Source organism: Lissotriton helveticus, chromosome 4_1 (genome assembly GCF_964261635.1).
Source record: "Lissotriton helveticus chromosome 4_1, aLisHel1.1, whole genome shotgun sequence".
Taxonomy (NCBI): Eukaryota; Metazoa; Chordata; class Amphibia; order Caudata; family Salamandridae; genus Lissotriton; species Lissotriton helveticus.
In genome coordinates, this window is record NC_136063.1 from 928,638,492 (window position 1) to 928,659,107 (window position 20,616).

Genomic DNA, 20,616 nt, shown 5'->3' on the forward strand with positions numbered 1-20,616 from the left:
TGTTTATTGAAATGTATTCAATATTTAGAGCACCAGGGTACTAAACATCGCAAACACTCTGTTTTGACACCATTGCACAATTGAATCAGTAGCCAATAAATGACTGGAAATTAAGGCAAGTTAACTTCTATCAGCATCCAGACTATTGTGTAAGTCATAGCTTCTATCATAAACTAATGCTCAAAGTGGACATGCTCTGAATACCTCATCTATTCAGAATGTAGGCTACGCTTTTAGGTATGGCTTTAGCCAAGACCTGTATGCTTTATGAAAATTATAATAATATATTTACTTTTGGAGACTTTTTGCCAGGCATCTTCAGTTGTTGGTCAGGTATAGTGTCACTCATATGCTCTTCCACCCATTACGATACAGAAAAGGGGGTGGTGATGAACAGAGTGTCTGAATTAAGCAGACCACTCTTACCCAGTCCAAAGATCAGGGCTTGATCCATCACCGTTATTTATCTCACTGCCCCATCCCAGCTCAGAACCTGGCTATATGCAAATTAGTCTGTCCCTGGCCCAGTGCATCATGGGAACAGGGCAGACCAAACTACCAAGCCAATTCTTCACCAGAAAGGAGACAAGCTACCGGGGACCGGTTTCTGGCATTTCAGCCTCTTCGGCCCGGCTTGCTTGAATCCTGATGGAGCAGTGAGAAAGGGACTCATGTCTGAGTATACCCTGCCACACCTATAGTGGCCAAAAACGATACAGAAAAGGGGGTGGTGATGAACAGAGTGTCTGAATTAAGCAGACCACTCTTACCCAGTCCAAAGATCAGGGCTTGATCCATCACCGTTATTTATCTCACTGCCCCATCCCAGCTCAGAACCTGGCTATATGCAAATTAGTCTGTCCCTGGCCCAGTGCATCATGGGAACAGGGCAGACCAAACTACCAAGCCAATTCTTCACCAGAAAGGAGACAAGCTACCGGGGACCGATTTCTGGCATTTCAGCCTCTTCGGCCCGGCTTGCTTGAATCCTGATGGAGCAGTGAGAAAGGGACTCATGTCTGAGTATACCCTGCCACACCTATAGTGGCCAAAAACGATACAGAAAAGGGGGTGGTGATGAACAGAGTGTCTGAATTAAGCAGACCACTCTTACCCAGTCCAAAGATCAGGGCTTGATCCATCACCGTTATTTATCTCACTGCCCCATCCCAGCTCAGAACCTGGCTATATGCAAATTAGTCTGTCCCTGGCCCAGTGCATCATGGGAACAGGGCAGACCAAACTACCAAGCCAATTCTTCACCAGAAAGGAGACAAGCTACCGGGGACCGGTTTCTGGCATTTCAGCCTCTTCGGCCCGGCTTGCTTGAATCCTGATGGAGCAGTGAGAAAGGGACTCATGTCTGAGTATACCCTGCCACACCTATAGTGGCCAAAAACGATACAGAAAAGGGGGTTCTCATTGCACCATCAGGATTCAAGCAAGCCGGGCCGAAGACGCCTGAAATGGCAGAAACCGGTCCCCGGAAGCTTGTTTCCTTCCCAGTGTAAGAATTGGCTTTTGTAGTCTGGTCTGCCCTGTTCCCATGATGCACTGGGCCAGGGACAGACTAATTTGCATACAGCCAGGTTCTGAAACTGGGATGGTGCAATGAGCTAAAAAACGGTGTTGGATCTAGCCCTGATCTCTTGACTGGGTGAGAGTACTCTGCTTAATTCAGAGACTCTGTCCATCACCACCCCTTGTTGTAAATCATTTTGTCCACCCTAAGCGTGGAAGGGTATACTCAGATGTGAGTCCCTTGCTCATTGCACCATCAGGATTCAAGCAAGCCGGGCCGAAGACGCCTGAAATGGCAGAAACCGGTCCCCGGAAGCTTGTTTCCTTCCCAGTGTAAGAATTGGCTTTTGTAGTCTGGTCTGCCCTGTTCCCATGATGCACTGGGCCAGGGACAGACTAATTTGCATACAGCCAGGTTCTGAAACTGGGATGGTGCAATGAGCTAAAAAACGGTGTTGGATCTAGCCCTGATCTCTTGACTGGGTGAGAGTACTCTGCTTAATTCAGAGACTCTGTCCATCACCACCCCTTGTTGTAAATCTTCCACCCATTACAGCATGGTGTGGCATTTTTGTTCAGCCCACTAAAGTCATTGGCTAACATCACTGTGAGTGACGACATTCTGCTCTTTTCACAAGGAACACATCTACACCAAGGGTCTAGTATGGCAATGTGTTCTTTTTAACACCAAAAATATATTTTTGAATTTTGATGATTTTTATTGGCTAGGGCCTGAAAACTTCTGCAACAATAAACTTTTAGAAGACCATGACCAAATAAAACCAGCACTGACAAAGTCAAAAGGCTGGCAACGAATGCCAGACCAACTGGCTTTGCTTCTTTACTCAAACTATCTTCACTAAGTTTAGTTAAACCAGATGAACTTTATAAGATGGGCTTTATCATCAGCGTACTTATCATCGAAGAAAATGCTTCAACACCCAATCAGGGGTAGCAAATGCTATATAATACAATACAATCTTCCAGGTTAAAATGTATCCCTCATTGTTGATGGCGCCACAGCCCACTCTTGTCCAAACAACGATTATTTTACTACACTGATTATATTGTGTTTCATGAATTATACTCTGTTACCTGTGTCACTTAGATTGTGATATATCAACAAACACATAGAAAAACGGCTACCATTGTCAGGCAAGGTAAAACGTAAGCCTAGTGCCCTTTTCATACATCTCTCGACCATAAAGTGTCTTCTACATCTATTCTTATTAATACATCTCTTCGCATATTTTTCTCTAGATCCCTAAGATGATTGGCTGTACTCATGGGGATAGGGTGTTCTGTGTAAAATGTTTGCGGGCCACACCTACAACCGAAGAGGTTCCTACACAGCACTGTAACTTCCTGAAACCTCACTTATTTGCTTCTCACCTCCTGCAGTGAAGGACAGCATGAAGGGACATTGCGATTGCTGTTGTGCACTACATAGATTGGCTCACTAATTTATTCACCCACGCCCTCACTGAGGGCCCGATTCACAGAACAAACTTAAGACAAAATCCTAAACTTACTACCATTTTGGTATTTACAGAAGGCACTTACTCATTTTGGTATTCACAAAAGGCATTTAGGAGTCCTAAAGTTAGGACTCCTAACTTCTGTGAATACCGAAATGAGTAAGTGCCTTCTATGAATACCAAAAGGAGTAAGTGCCTTCTGTGAATACCAAAATGAGTAAATGCCTTCTGTGAATGCCAAAATGGTAGTAAGTTTAGGATTTTGTCTTAAATTAGTTCTGTGAATCGGGCCCTGAAAGTGCCTGTCGGTCATTTAACAAACTTGTTTTACTTAACATAGCTTAGTGCATTACTACAGCAGACTTAAAGTATCAAAGTGGATTTGATGCTGAAGTGAACACCACGGTTAGTCTGCATTAAGTAACAGAAACCTGCAAAAATTAAACTGTTTGGAAATCAAAATTAGTCCCTCAGTCCCTATCTCTGCTCATATGAGTCTGCAAACATTCGCAACATGTCCACTCAAATAACAAGAATGATCCCAAATAAATACATTTCTGACTTACCTTGGAGACAGGCAAGCCCATGAATGTTGTGTCTCTATTGCAGACATGCATTACTGCCCCAGGTACCAGATTTGCGAAGCGCTGGATCTCGTGGACCACTGCATTGGTGTAGGGAAGGCGCGTCCTGTCCTCATAATTGACTGGTTGGTTGAGGCCTAGCACAGCATCAAGTTCATCTTTGACTTGATCTAAAGAGAATAAAAAAGTTTTTGTTGTGAAAAGGACCAGGGAGCACCAGCAAATGCCAAACTAAGCTTCAACGTTTTCCAAAACTTTAAATGTATTTGTGGAAGACCTTTAGTCAGTCATTCCTGGGCCTTAGCCTGTGTGGTTAAGTTGATTTAGCACTGGTGTCATAAGGCCTTAATACTAGTACAGTCCAAAATGTATAGTCAACAAACTTACCTTAGATATGAAACTCGCTCAAGTAAGTAATGGTGTAGATATATATGCCCTTCATGTTCCCCTGTGTATTTTCCCTCATTGAGCTCGACATTCATTAAACTGACTGAGCGTTCTCCAGTTTGAAGCGTAAACAGCACCTGATCCATTAACTGCACTCTTTTTTTTAGAAGTGTGGCAGACAGTATTGGTAGCTTAATTCTTAGTTAAGAGTGTTGGACTTTTCAATGTTACTCCTGAGGGGCCTCCCTCAAGGCTTTTAGAGTTGTGTCTGATTGGTCCCATGTAAATTGGAGTCCTTTGCTACATGTCTATGGTGTGCAAGATGGCTCCTGTGTCTGTGCGTCTGTGAATACGTTGGTTTTATGTATACCTGGGGCTGCATAATAGAAAGTACACTGGGTCCCAACAAGTGTGTGCGCTAGTTGTTTGCACGTCTGAGGCACTTTGGTATTTCTAGTGATTAATTTGTAAAATGATAAGATCCAGGGCCCTCGTCAGTAGGCCATTGTTCCATGCTCCTCCCATTGCCCCGTTAGTGCTCCCAGTGACAGTACCAATTCAACTACTAACCATCAAACAGTACAGACTATTCCAGACCCCAGAGCTGTAAAAATGGCTTGGAGTGCATCTATTTATCATTTTAATGTATATTGAATTAATAAACAACTGTTGTTGTGCTTGCTTCTATATTAGACGCATAGCACTACAATGTGGTGGACTGGCATAAGTGGTGATGTTGACATCTATAAAGGAACAAAAAGGAGAGCAAGGGTTATGTTCACCAAGGTGAACGGGGAATACTCCTGTACCCCTGGGTATGACTGCAGAAAAACAAATGAAGGAGTACCACCAGCAAGAATTCACAGGTTGATATAGGGGTGGTAGGTTTAGACAAAGAGGAGAGAGTCTCCTTTTGTTAGAAACCCCTCACTCATCACCTAGTGATGACATGCTTCATCATCGGGGTCCACCCTAATGACCTAGCGTCATCAGGGTGTGCTACAACACCTGATTACAGTGGAGCAGGTTGTGAGTGATGGTGCGTGAAAAAAACGGGGCGGTGTAGGTAGTAGGTTACCGGCCAGAGTCCTCGCCACCAAACTAATATGTTTGTTTACGAGGGTAACCTCCCCTGCCCTATGAAGTCCACGAACACTCGATTGAGAGCTTTTTGATTTTTGGAGCTCACCCACTGCGGCGCGAGCTGATACCACGGGCACACTTTTGCCTTCAGTGGTCCCATTTGGTAGGATAGGGTGCGTCTTTTAGGGGACGCAGACCGTCCACCAATTTGGTTCTAAGGTCCTGAAGAAAACCTGGTTCATCATAACCTCGAAGGTTGAAACATGTAGACCTAACACATAGAGAGATACACGGGCTCATTACTGCCCTCACTTTATCTCGCCACGATTTTAACATTGTCCAGTTGCTTGCCAATAAAAATTTTATTTTCTTCAAGTTCAAACCAGGACAATTTTTAACACACTTACCTTTTTTTCACGCACCATCACTCACAACCTGCTCCACTGTAATCAGGTGTTGTAGCACACCCTGATGACGCTAGGTCATTAGGGTGGACCCCGATGATGAAGCATGTCATCACTAGGTGATGAGTGAGGGGTTTCTAACAAAAGGAGACTCTCTCCTCTTTGTCTAAACCTACCACCCCTATATCAACCTGTGAATTCTTGCTGGTGGTACTCCTTCATTTGTTTTTCTGATGTTGACATCTAGCCAGTGCCGAGCACTAAAAATCACTCGCTCAAATTAAGTACAGAGTATTACAGAAGGGGTGACAAATAATTGTGCAATACTCTCTGTAAAATTGATAGATCCAGTGCAATCTAAGTGGCATCTAGATCACAATGGGATATTTCCTGATTTCCAGGAGGGAATAGCACCAGTTAAATGATGGGAGCCCTTTGTCATTGCACCGGCATTGTATTATCAACATTGACACAATGGCAAAGAAGCTGCCAGGAGGCACACTGATTGTATGTCACAAAGAGTTGACTCAGAGCCAGTGTGCCCCTTAGAAAGAAAGGAAAGGCGATTCCAGAGAACTTCCAAGCATCCCACTTTTGACCAGTGAGTGTAGTCACTCACTTCATTCACCTCTGGGGTTATCCCTGCCACCTTTCATGGTGAGGCCGGGTCTCTACCTCCAGTGAAAGGCAGACTGGTGGCTTCAAATAGGCTGTCCACGTATCACTAATACTCTGTCCAGAGTGCAGAAGAAGTTGCACCTGCACTCTGAACAGTGCATTGACTGTAAAAGAGCACACTGCCTCAGTCTTCTCCTGGCGCAACCAGTTAAGGTTGCGCTGTGGCACAAAGTGGGACAGTATGCCCTATACATAACATGGCTCCGGAACAAAGTATATCGTGAAGTTCATTGGACTCTACATATGCCCGCTATGTGATGGGTTAAAAATGTGCATTTGGGACATTGAAGCCTACACTGATACACACCTCCTGTCTCCTTTGACACAACCAGCTGTTTTTGATGGGTGGGAGCGTTAGCCCAAAGAGAAATCTTCAAGAAGATGCCATTGCACTGTTGAACCACTTGGCTGACAATGAACATAAAGTGTTCCCGAGTAAGTTGCAGTATTGTCAAAAATATGTTCTGTATCTTGGCAATCACATTGAGGAGGGAGCGAGAAAGATGTCCGCAAGAAAGAATCTTGGCAATTCTGAAAAGGAATCCGCCAAACACTCGGAGAGAAGTCAGGATGTTTTTGGGAATGGTGGGTGTTAGACCTGTCTGGATTTTTTGCGTAGTCCCTCCTCATTATTCTTTATTTTGTCCCCTTTTTGCCCCTCATACCCTTAATATTTTTGTGTCTACTACTTTTTATAGGTGTTGGTCAAGGGGATAGGTGTTCTTTTTCCCCCCATAATCTTTTACCTCAGGCCCAGAGGCCTGTTCTGACAGGGACAGTTGGAGCCACAAAATGGTGGCTACCAACTGCCCTAACTGCCAAGTCCAGAACTCACCCATAGACCAGCATAGGGCATTCCAGAACCTTCTGGTCCATTCTGGACCACTGAAGGGCAGCCTATAAAAGGCGGAATGCGGGGCAGCCATTTTGTCTACCTGTGGAAGTCAGCTGGAGGACAGGCTGTAGCTAAGGGTGGGAAGAGGTTAGACTTAGGGTTGACCTCCTGGACTGGGAAGCTGCCCTATTGATCCACCCCACTACTCCCCTTTTGGTTACCTGTCCTGGCCCCGCTGTTGAAGGTTACTGGAGACCCTGGGCGCCTAGCTGGCCCCTTGTCTAAAATTATACAGGGGCAGCTTCAGGAGAAGGAGACTGCCGCGCTGCGGAGCACAGTCCTCTGCCCAGTTGGTGAGACTTATTGAGGGGTGTGCCTTCTTTTACCCCCAGCCCCTGTCCAGGGACTGGCAATTGCCCCAGGACTGCTAGTCGCCCCCTGGGGTTGGTGTGTGCCAGTGGGTTTGGATTAGCCCAGCTTGTCATCTGCCTTTCCCTCTCACAATCTGCCCCTCACCTGCCATTGCTGTCGAGTGCCCGCTTATCCTTGTGAGGTGTGGGAGGAAGGTGACGCGATCGCCTTGAGGAAGCTGCTGGGCTTGCTGCCCTCATCCTGGTAGTACAGACAGGGGGTGATCGATCCTCCGACTGAAGAGGGAAGAGAGCGCCTGGACGTGGTAGCGGCCAGGAGACTGCAGCGGTAGTGTTGTGGAGCCGCTAGCTTCCCGCGCATGCTCCGTGAGCGGCCAGCAAGTGGAGAACGAGGCGGCGCTTCCTTGGAGCCGCTAGCTTCCCGCGCATGCCCCGTGAGCAGGCTAACGGTCTGGAGAGAGTCGGCGCCTTCGGAGAATCATTAACCCCCGCGTTTGCCTCGTGGTGTAGGCGCCTGATACCCCCAGCGGCCCCCCCCCTTACTGAAGAAACAGTGAGCCATCGGCGAGAGCTCCTAACAGTGGGAGCGGATCAGCGCGACCTCCCCTCAGCGCAGATGTGTATTCCTGCGTGGCCAGGCTGGTGAGGAGGCGACGCTGACAGAAAGAACATCAGTGGTGAGCTCCAGCTACCCACAACGTGCTACAAGTAAGGTGGGGATCTGGGTAGTAGAGACTGGACCATGATACAGGAAGGTCCCACAGCTGAGAATACTACAAACAAGTCCATAGTGTGAATTCAAGGGCAGGTTTGATTAGACTGCGGTATTGAGACTGGGGGAACTCTCCCAAAGTACTTAAGCATTATATAAGAAAGCCTCATTGGTTATTGAGACAAGATAAAGTTGCCAGATTAATAAGCCGGGTAATATTGTTGGTTATGATGTCTGTTTCCTTTACAGAGGGGGACAAGTGAAGAAGCTAGTCAACAGTGTTTATAAGAAGCCAAAATTAATTAATGCTGGAGTCTCATTATACCTTTCAGGAATATTTACATAATTGAATGCAGAATACTAATGTTGGTGTCTGATGCAATGTTCTTTTAATAATAGCTCCTGAAGCAGGTTAACATTTCTGGAGGTGGCACTACTGACGTACATGACATCCAAATGTGATGAAAGTTACTGTTAATGTGGATTTTTAATGCCAGTTAACACTGCTAATTAGGTTGCTATTAATTCCATGACATCTGCTTGTGCTTATATTGTGTGATAGTTTTCTCTCCCAAAACTTTAGCGGATTGTTTTCACTTGATTGATTGTAAAGTACTGAACTGTAAATTCTAAAGTATGAGAGAACAGAAAATATTATTTTTATAAAGCAGTACTTATTTTCCTATATTTTGGTGTAGTGTTGTTTTTGTGTGCTATTGCGTGGATTTACTTTTGGGTGGTCTGCAACCTTCACACTGTGCCTCTAGAAATTGCATGTCTTACCCTTAGGCCAGGGTACCCTAGGTGACCTGGCATCTCAGGTTCTAACATTTGGTGCCTAGCGGTGGGATACTGACTTGGTTGCAGCTACTCACTAGTAATTTAACGCAATACACTAACCTACACCAGGAGTTTTCTCCTTGCGGCCCTCCTAATTTGAATTTTGTTTTTTCTAAATTTATTTCTGGTGGTGGGTGGAGGTTAACCCCAGGTTACTTCTTGGTTTTCTCCTGTGAGTTGATTCTATCCCATAGCGAAAGATGGAATTGAATTTTAAAGAGCTGGAAGCCAATACTGTGGTCCAACTCAGAGATTGGTGTCAGCATCAAGGGGTATTTTTTAATAAAGGTGCCAAGAAAGGAGAGTTGCTGACAAGCATAAGGGCATGGGTGGAAGCTCATTTAAGGGAGGAACCAGAAACTGAAGAGGGTGAAGGGGACACTGTCCCTGAGGCTGCATTGTTGAACCAAGTGGGAGGTGGGAATCTGCTGACAGGTCCCAGGATACCTTCAAGGGCAAGCAGCAGCGTCTCAGACAGGGGTTTAACTGAAGCCGAGCTAGAAGATAGGAGGGAGGAGAGGAGAATGAAGCTGGAATTAGCTAGGATGGATATGGAAAGGGAGGAAAGGAGGTTAGCTCATGAGCGAACCATCAAGGAGATGGACCTACAAGCCGTACTAAGAAGGTCTCCCAATCCTGATAATGGTGGCAGCGAAAATAAAGTGAACACCAGGGAATCCAGACCCTATTTACCCAAAGATGTCATTGCTAGTTACACCCCAGGTGATGACATTGCCAAATGGTTGGCCGCCTACGAAGTTTCTTTAAGGGCTCACGGGATCTTAGAAACTTACTGGGGAGGTGGGCTGTATAAATACATGCCACCTGCTGGCAGAGACACTTTGTTGGCTCTGGAGCAGGATGAGCAAACCCACTACCCTGCAATGAAGGTGGCACTGGTGAAAAAGTTTGGACTTACCCCTGAAAGGTACAGACAGAAATTCAGGGGAAGTCACAAAATGAGTACCCAGAATTGGGTAGACTTTTTAGACTACGCCAAGAAAGCTTTGGAGGGTTGGGTCAAGGGCAGCGAGGTGAAAGACTATGAGGGGCTGTACAATCTATTTTTGAAAGAACACCTCCTCGAGAAATGTTTTCCCGAGTTGCGCCAACACCTGGTGGACAGCAAGCTGACCGATCCCCGGAAGCTTGCAGAGGAGGCGGACACTTGGGCAAGTACCCGGGTGTCCTCAAAGGGGACTGGAGGGGATTCTCAAAAAGCCGGACAGGGCGCCCCCCAGAAGAAAGAGGGAGGAGATAAAAAGAAGGAGTTCTCCAAAGGTCCCCAAAATAATTTCCAAGGTAAGGGAGCAGGTTTCACCCCTAGGGCAAACCCGCCCAGAAACCCTAATCCTGGCCAAAGCCAGCAGCCAAGGGTTCCCCACTGTTTTGAATGCGGTGGTGTTGGACATTATAAGGGAGATGTCAGATGCCCAAAGAGACCACCCCCTCCCACCGGAGGAAAGTCACCGGGAGTAGCTAGTGTAGCGCTCGGGGAGGAGTTGCCCTTAGATAAGGGGGGTGAGTGGGCGGGTGTCACCTTAGTGTCCCTGGGAGAGCGGGAGATGGTACCAAAGATCCAGGTGCCCCCAAATACTACAAAGTATGGGCAATGGGTTACCATCAATGGCCAAAGAGGGGAGGCTCTGAGAGATACAGGAGCCAGTATGACTATGGTGAGAAGTCAACTGGTGTCTCCAGAGCAGGTTGTTCCTAATGTACTCCACCCCGCCGCGATGGCTGACGGCAGAATGGGCCACTATCCAGTGGCTGAGGTTCCCTTTGAGTGGGAAGGGGTTGCAGGTTCACTTCGAGTTGCCGTAAGCCCTGCCGTGCCAGTTGATTGTCTGTTGGGGAATGACATGGAGCACAACACTTGGAGAGAGGTGGAATACCGGACGCATTCTGCGATGCTGGGTACACCTGACTGGGCCTGTGTAAGCACACGGTCTGCGACTGCCCGGAGAGGGAGTTCGCCTGGGTTGGAGCCTGGAACAATGGCCCAACCCGCTGCTAAAAAGGGACAGAATCGGAGACAGGGACAGCCTGCTTCGGCTTCCACGCCCCATGGGACAGATCGGCCACCTGCGGTGGTAGGCCAGGAGTCCATGGAGGGGGGAGTAGACTCTCTGGAGGATTTACCCATCCCTGCTGAATGGCATGTGGAGGGAGGTCCTACCAGAGAGGAATTCTGTAAGGGGCAGAGGGAGTGCCCTACCCTTGAGGGACTGAGGCGTCAGGCTGAAGCCCAGGCAGCAGGTGATGCTACGGGACACCACCATATTTACTGGGAGGATGGCCTCCTCTACAGTGAACCTAAGGTACCTCTACCTGGCTCATCAAGGGCCTTGGTGGTCCCGCAGCAATACCGAGCCTTTCTGCTGGAATTGGCTCATGCGATACCACTGGCAGGACACTTAGGCCAGGACAAGACCTTTGCACGGCTTGTTCTCCACTTTTACTGGCCTCAGATGAAAGCGGCGTCCAACACATACTGTAGGACATGTGTATCCTGCCAGGCCAGTGGGAAAACAGGGGTGAAGCTAAAGGCTCCCCTGGAACCACTTCCTGTCGTTAGCACCCCTTTGAAAGGGTGGGCATCGACATTGTAGGGCCATTGGATCCACCAACAACAGCTGGTCACAGGTTTATCCTGGTTCTGGTGGATCATGCCACACGGTACCCAGAGGCCATCCCTCTGAGGACCGTTACTGCACCTGTGGTGGCTAGGGCCCTGATGGGAATCTTTACCCGGGTAGGATTTCCCAAGGAGGTTGTGTCTGACAGGGGGACCAACTGCCTGTCAGCTTACATGCGGACAATGTGGAAGGAGTGTGGGGTGACCTACCGGTTCACCACTCCTTATCACCCCCAGTCCAATGGACTGGTTGAGAGGTTTAATAAGACCCTGAAGGGCATGATAAGAAGTCTGCCGGAGAGCTTACGGAGGAAGTGGGACGTCCTCCTACCTTGCTTGCTGTTCTCTTACAGAGAGGTGCCGCAGAAGGGAGTGGGCTTCAGCCCGTTTGAATTGTTGTATGGGCACCCTGTGCGTGGGCCTCTCAGCCTGGTGAAGGATGGATGGGAGAAGTCTCCCAGAAAACCTCCCCAGGATGTGGTGAGCTACATGCTGGCCTTCAGAAGCCAGATGGCCAAGTTGTGGAAGCAGGCTGCTGACAACTTGGAGGCCAGTCAGGCAGTCATGAAGGAATGGTACGACCAAAATGCTCACCCGGTGGAGTTGGAGCCTGGCCAGAAAGTATGGGTGATGGAACCTGGAGAGCTAAGTGCCCTTCAAGATCGTTGGACAGGCCCATTTGAGGTGTTGGAGAAAAAGGGTAAGGCCACTTACTTGGTGGATCTTAAGACCCCGCGGCAGCCCCTACGGGTGCTGCATGCCAATCGCCTCAAACCCCACCATGAGAGGCCAGAGGTCATCCTGATGTTGGTGACTGATGGTGCTGAGGAAGCAGAAAGCGAGCCTCTCCCAGATCTCTTTTCATGCCAAGAGAAGGATGGGTCGGTTGAGGGAGTGATTCTCTCCCCATCCCTAACTCCTGAGCAACGAGAGGATTGCCGCCAGGTATTGGGGCAGTACTCTTCGCTGTTCTCCCTTGTCCCGGGAAGAACCCACCTGTGTACCCATGATGTGGACACAGGAGACAGCCCCCCAGTGAAGTCCAAGACCTACAGGCTGTCGGACAAGGTGAAGGCTAGCATCCATGGCGAAGTTGCCTAGATGCTGGAGCTAGGAGTGATAGAACCTTCCAGCAGCCCTTGGTCCAGTCCGGTGGTGCTAGTCCCAAAAGCCGCCCCACCGGGCACCACACCAGAACTGAGGTTCTGTGTGGATTACCGAGGACTGAACTCAGTTACAAAGACTGATGCTCATCCAATCCCTAGGGCGGATGAGTTAATTGACCGGCTAGGAGCTGCCCAATACCTGAGTACCTTTGACCTCACTTCAGGGTACTGGCAGATCTCCTTGACAGATGGAGCAAAGGAAAGGTCAGCCTTCTCCACGCCTGAGGGACACTTCCAGTTCTGTGTGATGCCCTTTGGGCTCAAGAACGCCCCTGCCACATTTCAGCGACTGGTGAACCAGGTCCTCTCTGGAATGGAGAGTTTCTCTGCTGCTTACCTGGATGACATTGCTGTCTTCAGTAGCAGTTGGGAGGACCATTTGCAACATTTGCAAGCAGTTCTCCAGGCTCTGAAACAAGCTGGATTGACCATCAAAGCCAGCAAATGCCAGATTGGGCAGAGGTCGGTTGTGTACCTTGGACACTTGGTGGGTAGGGGGTCAGTGCAGCCCCTGCAGGCGAAGATTGAGGCAATCATGGCCTGGGAACCCCCCAAGACACAGACTGAGGTCCGAGCTTTCCTGGGCCTCACAGGTTACTATCGTCGCTTTGTGAAGGGGTATGGCACTATTGTAGCGCCCCTCACAGAGCTCACCTCCAGGAAACAACCTCGACGGGTAGTTTGGACAAAGGCTTGTCAGCAGGCCTTTGAAAAGTTGAAGCAGGCAATGTGTGAAGCACCGGTCCTGAAGGCTCCCGATTTCTCCAAGGAGTTCATTGTTCAAACAGATGCATCCGAACATGGCATTGGGGCAGTGTTATCGCAACTAAATGAAGAGGGCCTGGATCAGCCTGTAGTCTTCTTATCCAGGAGACTGCTTCCCCGGGAACAGAAGTGGAGTGCAATTGAGAGGGAAGCTTTTGCGGTGGTGTGGGCTCTGAAGAAGCTGCGGCCATACCTCTTTGGCTCGCACTTCCTGGTTCAGACTGACCACCGCCCCCTTCGTTGGCTGATGCAAATGAAGGGGGAAAATCCCAAGCTGTTGAGGTGGTCCATCTCCCTACAGGGAATGGACTTCCGGGTGGAACACCGGCCTGGAGTGGACCACGCCAATGCAGACGGTCTCTCCAGGTATTTCCGCCTTAGTGAAGAGGACTCCCAAGGGGTTGGGTAGTCCTCCCCACTTTCAGCTGGGGGGGACGCGTGTTAGACCTGTCTGGATTTTTTGCGTAGTCCCTCCTCATTATTCTTTATTTTGTCCCCTTTTTGCCCCTCATACCCTTAATATTTTTGTGTCTACTACTTTTTATAGGTGTTGGTCAAGGGGATAGGTGTTCTTTTTCCCCCCATAATCTTTTACCTCAGGCCCAGAGGCCTGTTCTGACAGGGACAGTTGGAGCCACAAAATGGTGGCTACCAACTGCCCTAACTGCCAAGTCCAGAACTCACCCATAGACCAGCATAGGGCATTCCAGAACCTTCTGGTCCATTCTGGACCACTGAAGGGCAGCCTATAAAAGGCGGAATGCGGGGCAGCCATTTTGTCTACCTGTGGAAGTCAGCTGGAGGACAGGCTGTAGCTAAGGGTGGGAAGAGGTTAGACTTAGGGTTGACCTCCTGGACTGGGAAGCTGCCCTATTGATCCACCCCACTACTCCCCTTTTGGTTACCTGTCCTGGCCCCGCTGTTGAAGGTTGCTGGAGACCCTGGGAGCCTAGCTGGCCCCTTGTCTAAAATTATACAGGGGCAGCTTCAGGAGAAGGAGACTGCCGCGCTGCGGAGCGCAGTCCTCTGCCCAGTTGGTGAGACTTATTGAGGGGTGTGCCTTCTTTTACCCCCAGCCCCTGTCCAGGGACTGGCAATTGTCCCAGGACTGCTAGTCGCCCCCTGGGGTTGGTGTGTGCCAGTGGGTTTGGATTAGCCCAGCTTGTCATCTGCCTTTCCCTCTCACAATCTGCCCCTCACCTGCCATTGCTGTCGAGTGCCCGCTTATCCTTGTGAGGTGTGGGAGGAAGGTGACGCGATCGCCTTGAGGAAGCTGCTGGGCTTGCTGCCCTCATCCTGGTAGTACAGACAGGGGGTGATCGATCCTCCGACTGAAGAGGGAAGAGAGCGCCTGGACGTGGTAGCGGCCAGGAGACTGCAGCGGTAGTGTTGTGGAGCCGCTAGCTTCCCGCGCATGCTCCGTGAGCGGCCAGCAAGTGGAGAACGAGGCGGCGCTTCCTTGGAGCCGCTAGCTTCCCGCGCATGCCCCGTGAGCAGGCTAACGGTCTGGAGAGAGTCGGCGCCTTCGGAGAATCATTAACCCCCGCGTTTGCCTCGTGGTGTAGGCGCCTGATACCCCCAGCGCCCCCCCCCTTACTGAAGAAACAGTGAGCCATCGGCGAGAGCTCCTAACAGCGGGAGCGGATCAGCGCGACCTCCCCTCAGCGCAGATGTGTATTCCTGCGTGGCCAGGCTGGTGAGGAGGCGACGCTGACAGAAAGAACATCAGTGGTGAGCTCCAGCTACCCACAACGTGCTACAAGTAAGGTGGGGATCTGGGTAGTAGAGACTGGACCATGATACAGGAAGGTCCCACAGCTGAGAATACTACAAACAAGTCCATAGTGTGAATTCAAGGGCAGGTTTGATTAGACTGCGGTATTGAGACTGGGGGAACTCTCCCAAAGTACTTAAGCATTATATAAGAAAGCCTCATTGGTTATTGAGACAAGATAAAGTTGCCAGATTAATAAGCCGGGTAATATTGTTGGTTATGATGTCTGTTTCCTTTACAGAGGGGGACAAGTGAAGAAGCTAGTCAACAGTGGTTATAAGAAGCCAAAATTAATTAATGCTGGAGTCTCATTATACCTTTCAGGAATATTTACATAATTGAATGCAGAATACTAATGTTGGTGTCTGATGCAATGTTCTTTTGATAATAGCTCCTGAAGCAGGTTAACATTTCTGGAGGTGGCACTACTGACGTACATGACATCCAAATGTGATGAAAGTTACTGTTAATGTGGATTTTTAATGCCAGTTAACACTGCTAATTAGGTTGCTATTAATTCCATGACATCTGCTTGTGCTTATATTGTGTGATAGTTTTCTCTCCCAAAACTTTAGCGGATTGTTTTCACTTGATTGATTGTAAAGTACTGAACTGTAAATTCTAAAGTATGAGAGAACAGAAAATATTATTTTTATAAAGCAGTACTTATTTTCCTATATTTTGGTGTAGTGTTGTTTTTGTGTGCTATTGCGTGGATTTACTTTTGGGTGGTCTGCAACCTTCACACTGTGCCTCTAGAAATTGCATGTCTTACCCCTAGGCCAGGCTACCCTAGGTGACCTGGCATCTCAGGTTCTAACAGTGGGCTACTGTCAAAAAGAATTAAGAGGATTACCTAGGCCCGAGGCTGCAGAAAGAGCATAAGAGTGTCATGTAGAAGAACACTGAGTAGAGCTAGAGAAGCCTTACAAAGCCCTTGTAAATAATTTCATTGCACATCGGTTTAACTTTATTTTGCAATTAGCACTAGTGGGAAGACACAGAGAAGACTCTGCTGCTGCTATTTTCCACTCAATGTTCTAATTTTAGAGAAGGTATGGAAAGTTTTACCACTAATAGATGTTGGTTCATAATAATAGGTGTATTAATAGCTGTGGTTGCAGTAACAATTGTTTTGCTCATGAGATTGTATTCACCCACATCCTTAAATTTAGATAAGACTGGATCTAGAAACACCCCTTGCACCTAAGGTTCTACAAATAATAGTTTGCATTCACAGGATTATAGAGCTTTACATGTAAATTCATCTAGAGCAGATAATGCTTCAAATGCCTATTTTAAATTGCTTTACGAATATGTTGACTCTATGAACGCAAAGGATTGTTATGTCTGTACACAGCTACCTGCATCAGTGTCAGAGGTGCTTACCCATCGTCATATACCTCTTACATATGGTGCTACGTGTAGCCTTCTGTTAAGTCTGTTTCATGGAAAGGAACATTTCCAATATTCTTATGTAAACTATGATTTGGTACTTAATGAAGTTCCTTTGTTCAAGTACCTGAATTGTCATCATCATGCTAAGACAATGGATACAGTTAACTGTGTCCATGGTTGAATGTGACACTGGATACAGCTTATGCTCATAGAAACAATTTGACTTGTTATCTATCTGAAGTTGAGAAGACATTTTTGGATTTAAGACAAGACAGTAAGAGAACAAAATATGAAAGGGAAAATGCAGGATGGGATGAGAGATATAAAGAACCATGAAATATGAAAGAAGAGAAATATGGAGATTTAGTAGTTATGTCATTACTACCTCCAGATTGGCAACACAAAGGGAATTTGTTTGTGACTAGTGATAAATCGCCTCTTAACACTAAGTACACGGGTAGGAGTGATAGTGACCATATTTTTGAGTATGTAGGAGTTTGGCTTATGTTCTTGGAAGACAAGATCCTGTTATTCCTGGAGTTTATTTTGTGTGTGGGGAGCATGCATACTTCACATTGCCCAGGGGATGCTATAGTACATGTTATTTGAGCATAGTTTTCCCCAAGTTAAATCATGTGGAACATTTTAATGATCCTGTGTGGGAAACAAAATCCAGAATCAAATGAGGTAGTGGCGGTGCTGAAATTGTGGGAGACATTTTTGGTGCAATGATGCTATCTGTAGGTGTAATCTTGAGTGATCTAAAAATTAGGAAACTGTCCACCATGGTAGATACATTTTCCACCAGTACAGCAGATGCCTCATTGGTTGTAGATACTGAAATGGTAGCTATGAGATCTATGGTATTGATGAATCGTCTTGCGTAAGACATCATTCTTGCAAAAGAGGGCGAAGTCTGCAGGATGTTAAAGGTCCAGTAATGCTGCACTCACATACTTGACAAGAGTGAAGAGTTGAAATACATTAAGAACATTACAGACCTGAAGAAAGATTTGAAAGAGGGTGAAGTCTACAGGATGTTAAAGGTCCAGTAATGCTGCACTTACATACTTGACAAGAGTAAAGAGTTGAAATACATTAAGAACATTACTGACCTGAAGAAAGACTTGATGGAGTTAGATGCTACAGGTTCTTGGGAAGCCGGGGAAAATTGATTTGCCCCTGTAGGCAGATGGTTTGGAAACCTGGGAAATGGAATACCAGTTCCCATTTTGAGGCCCCTTGTAATAACTGCTCTTTGTGCGATATTTCTGGTTATGATCTTTAAGGGATATAAGAGTATAAAGGCAAGGAGAGGATGTAAAATAAAGAAAACAGATGTGGAATTAGCGGAGAGTCAGTGTGAAAACTATGATGACATGAACCTTCTGCAAGAGTCCAGATAAAATAATGAAATACATAAGGTTTTGATTGATCATCTGAGTTGAATCACATGTTTATTGTGATGGCTTTTCCTGCCATTAGAGGGGGAATGGGAGCAGTGTAATTTAGACTCCACCCTTACATGTCATAAAAGTGAAAGCCATATACGTGCACTTGACACCATACTTACTGTCTGCCTTCACTTTATTAACATGTGTGCAGCTTTTAAACGCATACCTCTGACCCTGTCTTCAGGTTAGGTCGCCCCCACGCCACTACCGCCTGCTCTCCCTGGTCTCCGCTGCCTCCTGCAGCTCGTTTTTTCCCCCGCCGCTGCTCCCTGCGGCCCCGCCCCCCCGGACCTCCCTGTTTCCCTATTCGCCGCCCCGCTCCCGCCACCCAGCTGCTCCCCCTCCCATCAGCGCTCTTAAGGAGGCCTCTCAGCAGCGCAGGGAGCGACCTCTGACCCTGTCTTCAGGTTAGGTCACCCCCACGCAGCTGCTGCCTGCTCTCCCTGGTCTCCGCTGCCTCCTGCCGCTCGTTTTTTCCCCGCCGCTGCTCCCTGCGGCACCGCCCCCCTGGACCCCCCTGTATCCCCATTCGCCGCCCCGCGCCCGCCACCCAGCTGCTCCTCCCTCCTGTCAGCGCTCTTAAGGAGGCCTCGCAGCAGCGCAGGGAGCAACCTCTGACCCTGTCTTCAGGTTAGGTCGCCCCCACGCCGCTGCCGCCTGCTCCCCCTAGTCTCCGCTGCCTCCTGCCGCTCGTTTTTTTCCTGCCGCTGCTCCCTGCGGCCCCGCCCTCCCGGACCCCCCCGTATCCCCATTCGCCGCCCCGCTCCCGCCACCCAGCTGCTCCTCCCTCCTGTCAGCACTCTTATGCAGACCACGCAGCGACAGCGCGCAACGGGCGCGCCGCTGGCGCGTGAAAGGCACGCCTAAGGCAAGCCCGTCTGCGCCCGTCCGCACCTGGACCGCGCCCATCGCCAGGACCCCTGGCCCCCGACGATGCCAGCCCACACGACGAACTTACGACGCCGCCACCCTCAACGCTCTCAACGCCGGCCAGAACCCCGCCTGCTACCGTGCCAACCCGAAACGCACCCATGGACCTTTCACCTGCCAAGCCTGCAAATTCACCTTCCTCTGGACCTGCACCACACCCGCAAGGCCAGGCACCAGCAACAATCACCTCAAGTGCATCCTGCTCAACACCCGCTCCGTCCACAGACACGCCGTCGAACTCTGGAACCTCCTTGACACAACATCACCAGACGTCGCCTTCCTCACAGAAGCCTGGATGACCGCCTCCTCAGCCCCCGACATTGCCATAGCCATCCCGGAGGGCTACAAGATCACCCGGAGGGACCGCGTCAACCAAACCGGAGGAGGCATCGCCATCGGCCAAAAAAACACCATCCGAATCACGAACAACTCTGACGACACCCTCACCGCCGCCGAGCACCTCCACTTTCAGATACACACCGACCCCAAGACCACCCTCAGAGGCACTCTTGTCTACAGACCCCCGGGACCACGCACACAATTCAGTAAAGCTTTTGCAGACTTCATCAGCCAGCACGCCCTTACCTCCTCAGACTACATCCTCCTAGGAGACCTCAACTTCCACCTGGAGAACAACAACAACAGCAACACCGTCACCCTCCTGGACAACCTCGCCAACCTCGGACTCAAGCAACTGGTGAACACCCCCACCCACTACGCCGGTCACACGCTAGACCCCATCTTCTCCTCCAGCAAGCACATCTCCTTCAGCCACTCCACCAGACTACACTGGACAGATCACAGCTGCGTCCACTTCAACTTCAGGAGAACCACGACCCACCACCACCCGCAACAGGTTCCCCGCAGAAGCTTGAGCAAGATCTCCGCCGACCAACTCACCACCTCCCTCAGCCAGAACCCTCCCACCAACACGAAGGACCCCAACGAAGCAGCCCGCAACCTCACACAGTGGCTCACCAACTGCGCCGATGACCTCGCGCCTCTGAAGACCCCCCCAGCAGACCCGGCAGCAAGAAAACCTCGTGGTTCTCCAGTGACCTCAAAAACTCCAAGAAAACCTGCCGCACCCTCGAGAAAGCCTGGCGCCACGACCAGACAACGGAGAACATGACAGCCCTCAAGAACGCCACCCGCAAACACCACCAACTGATCCGCACAACCAAAAGGACAACATTCAAAGAACGTCTGGACAACAACACCCACAACAGCAAGGAACTCTTCAACAGCGCCTGCAACATCGACATCACACCCTCGCGAGACCTCTGCGACTCACTCGCCTCGTTCTTTCACCGCAAGATCGCCGACATACACAACATCTTCGGCGCACAGACCACCCACCCAACCACCGAACCAGCGCCCCCCACCATCACCCTCTGCAACTGGACCCGGTCAGCACCGAAGACACCACGCGCACGATGAACACCATCCACTCTGGCTCCCCCACCGACCCCTGTCCACACCACATCTTCAACAAAGCCGACTCCATCATCGCATCCCAAGTCCGGGACATCATTAACAGCTCCTTCGCATCCGCTACCTTCCCGGAGAGCTGGAAACATGCCGAGCTCAGCGCCCTC

At 49.1% G+C, this 20,616-nt stretch overlaps 1 protein-coding gene across 1 annotated transcript in view; it reads right to left on the minus strand.

The window, feature by feature from the left end:
• The window catches only part of LOC144828917 (cytochrome P450 2J2-like), a 433,018-nt gene that overhangs the window by 167,680 nt on the left and 244,722 nt on the right, over positions 1-20,616 (minus strand). Inside the window, exon 7 of the mRNA XM_078687535.1 lies at positions 3,566-3,753. Coding sequence (XP_078543661.1) covers positions 3,566-3,753 — 188 coding nt within the window. The remainder of the gene's footprint in view (positions 1-3,565; positions 3,754-20,616) is intronic.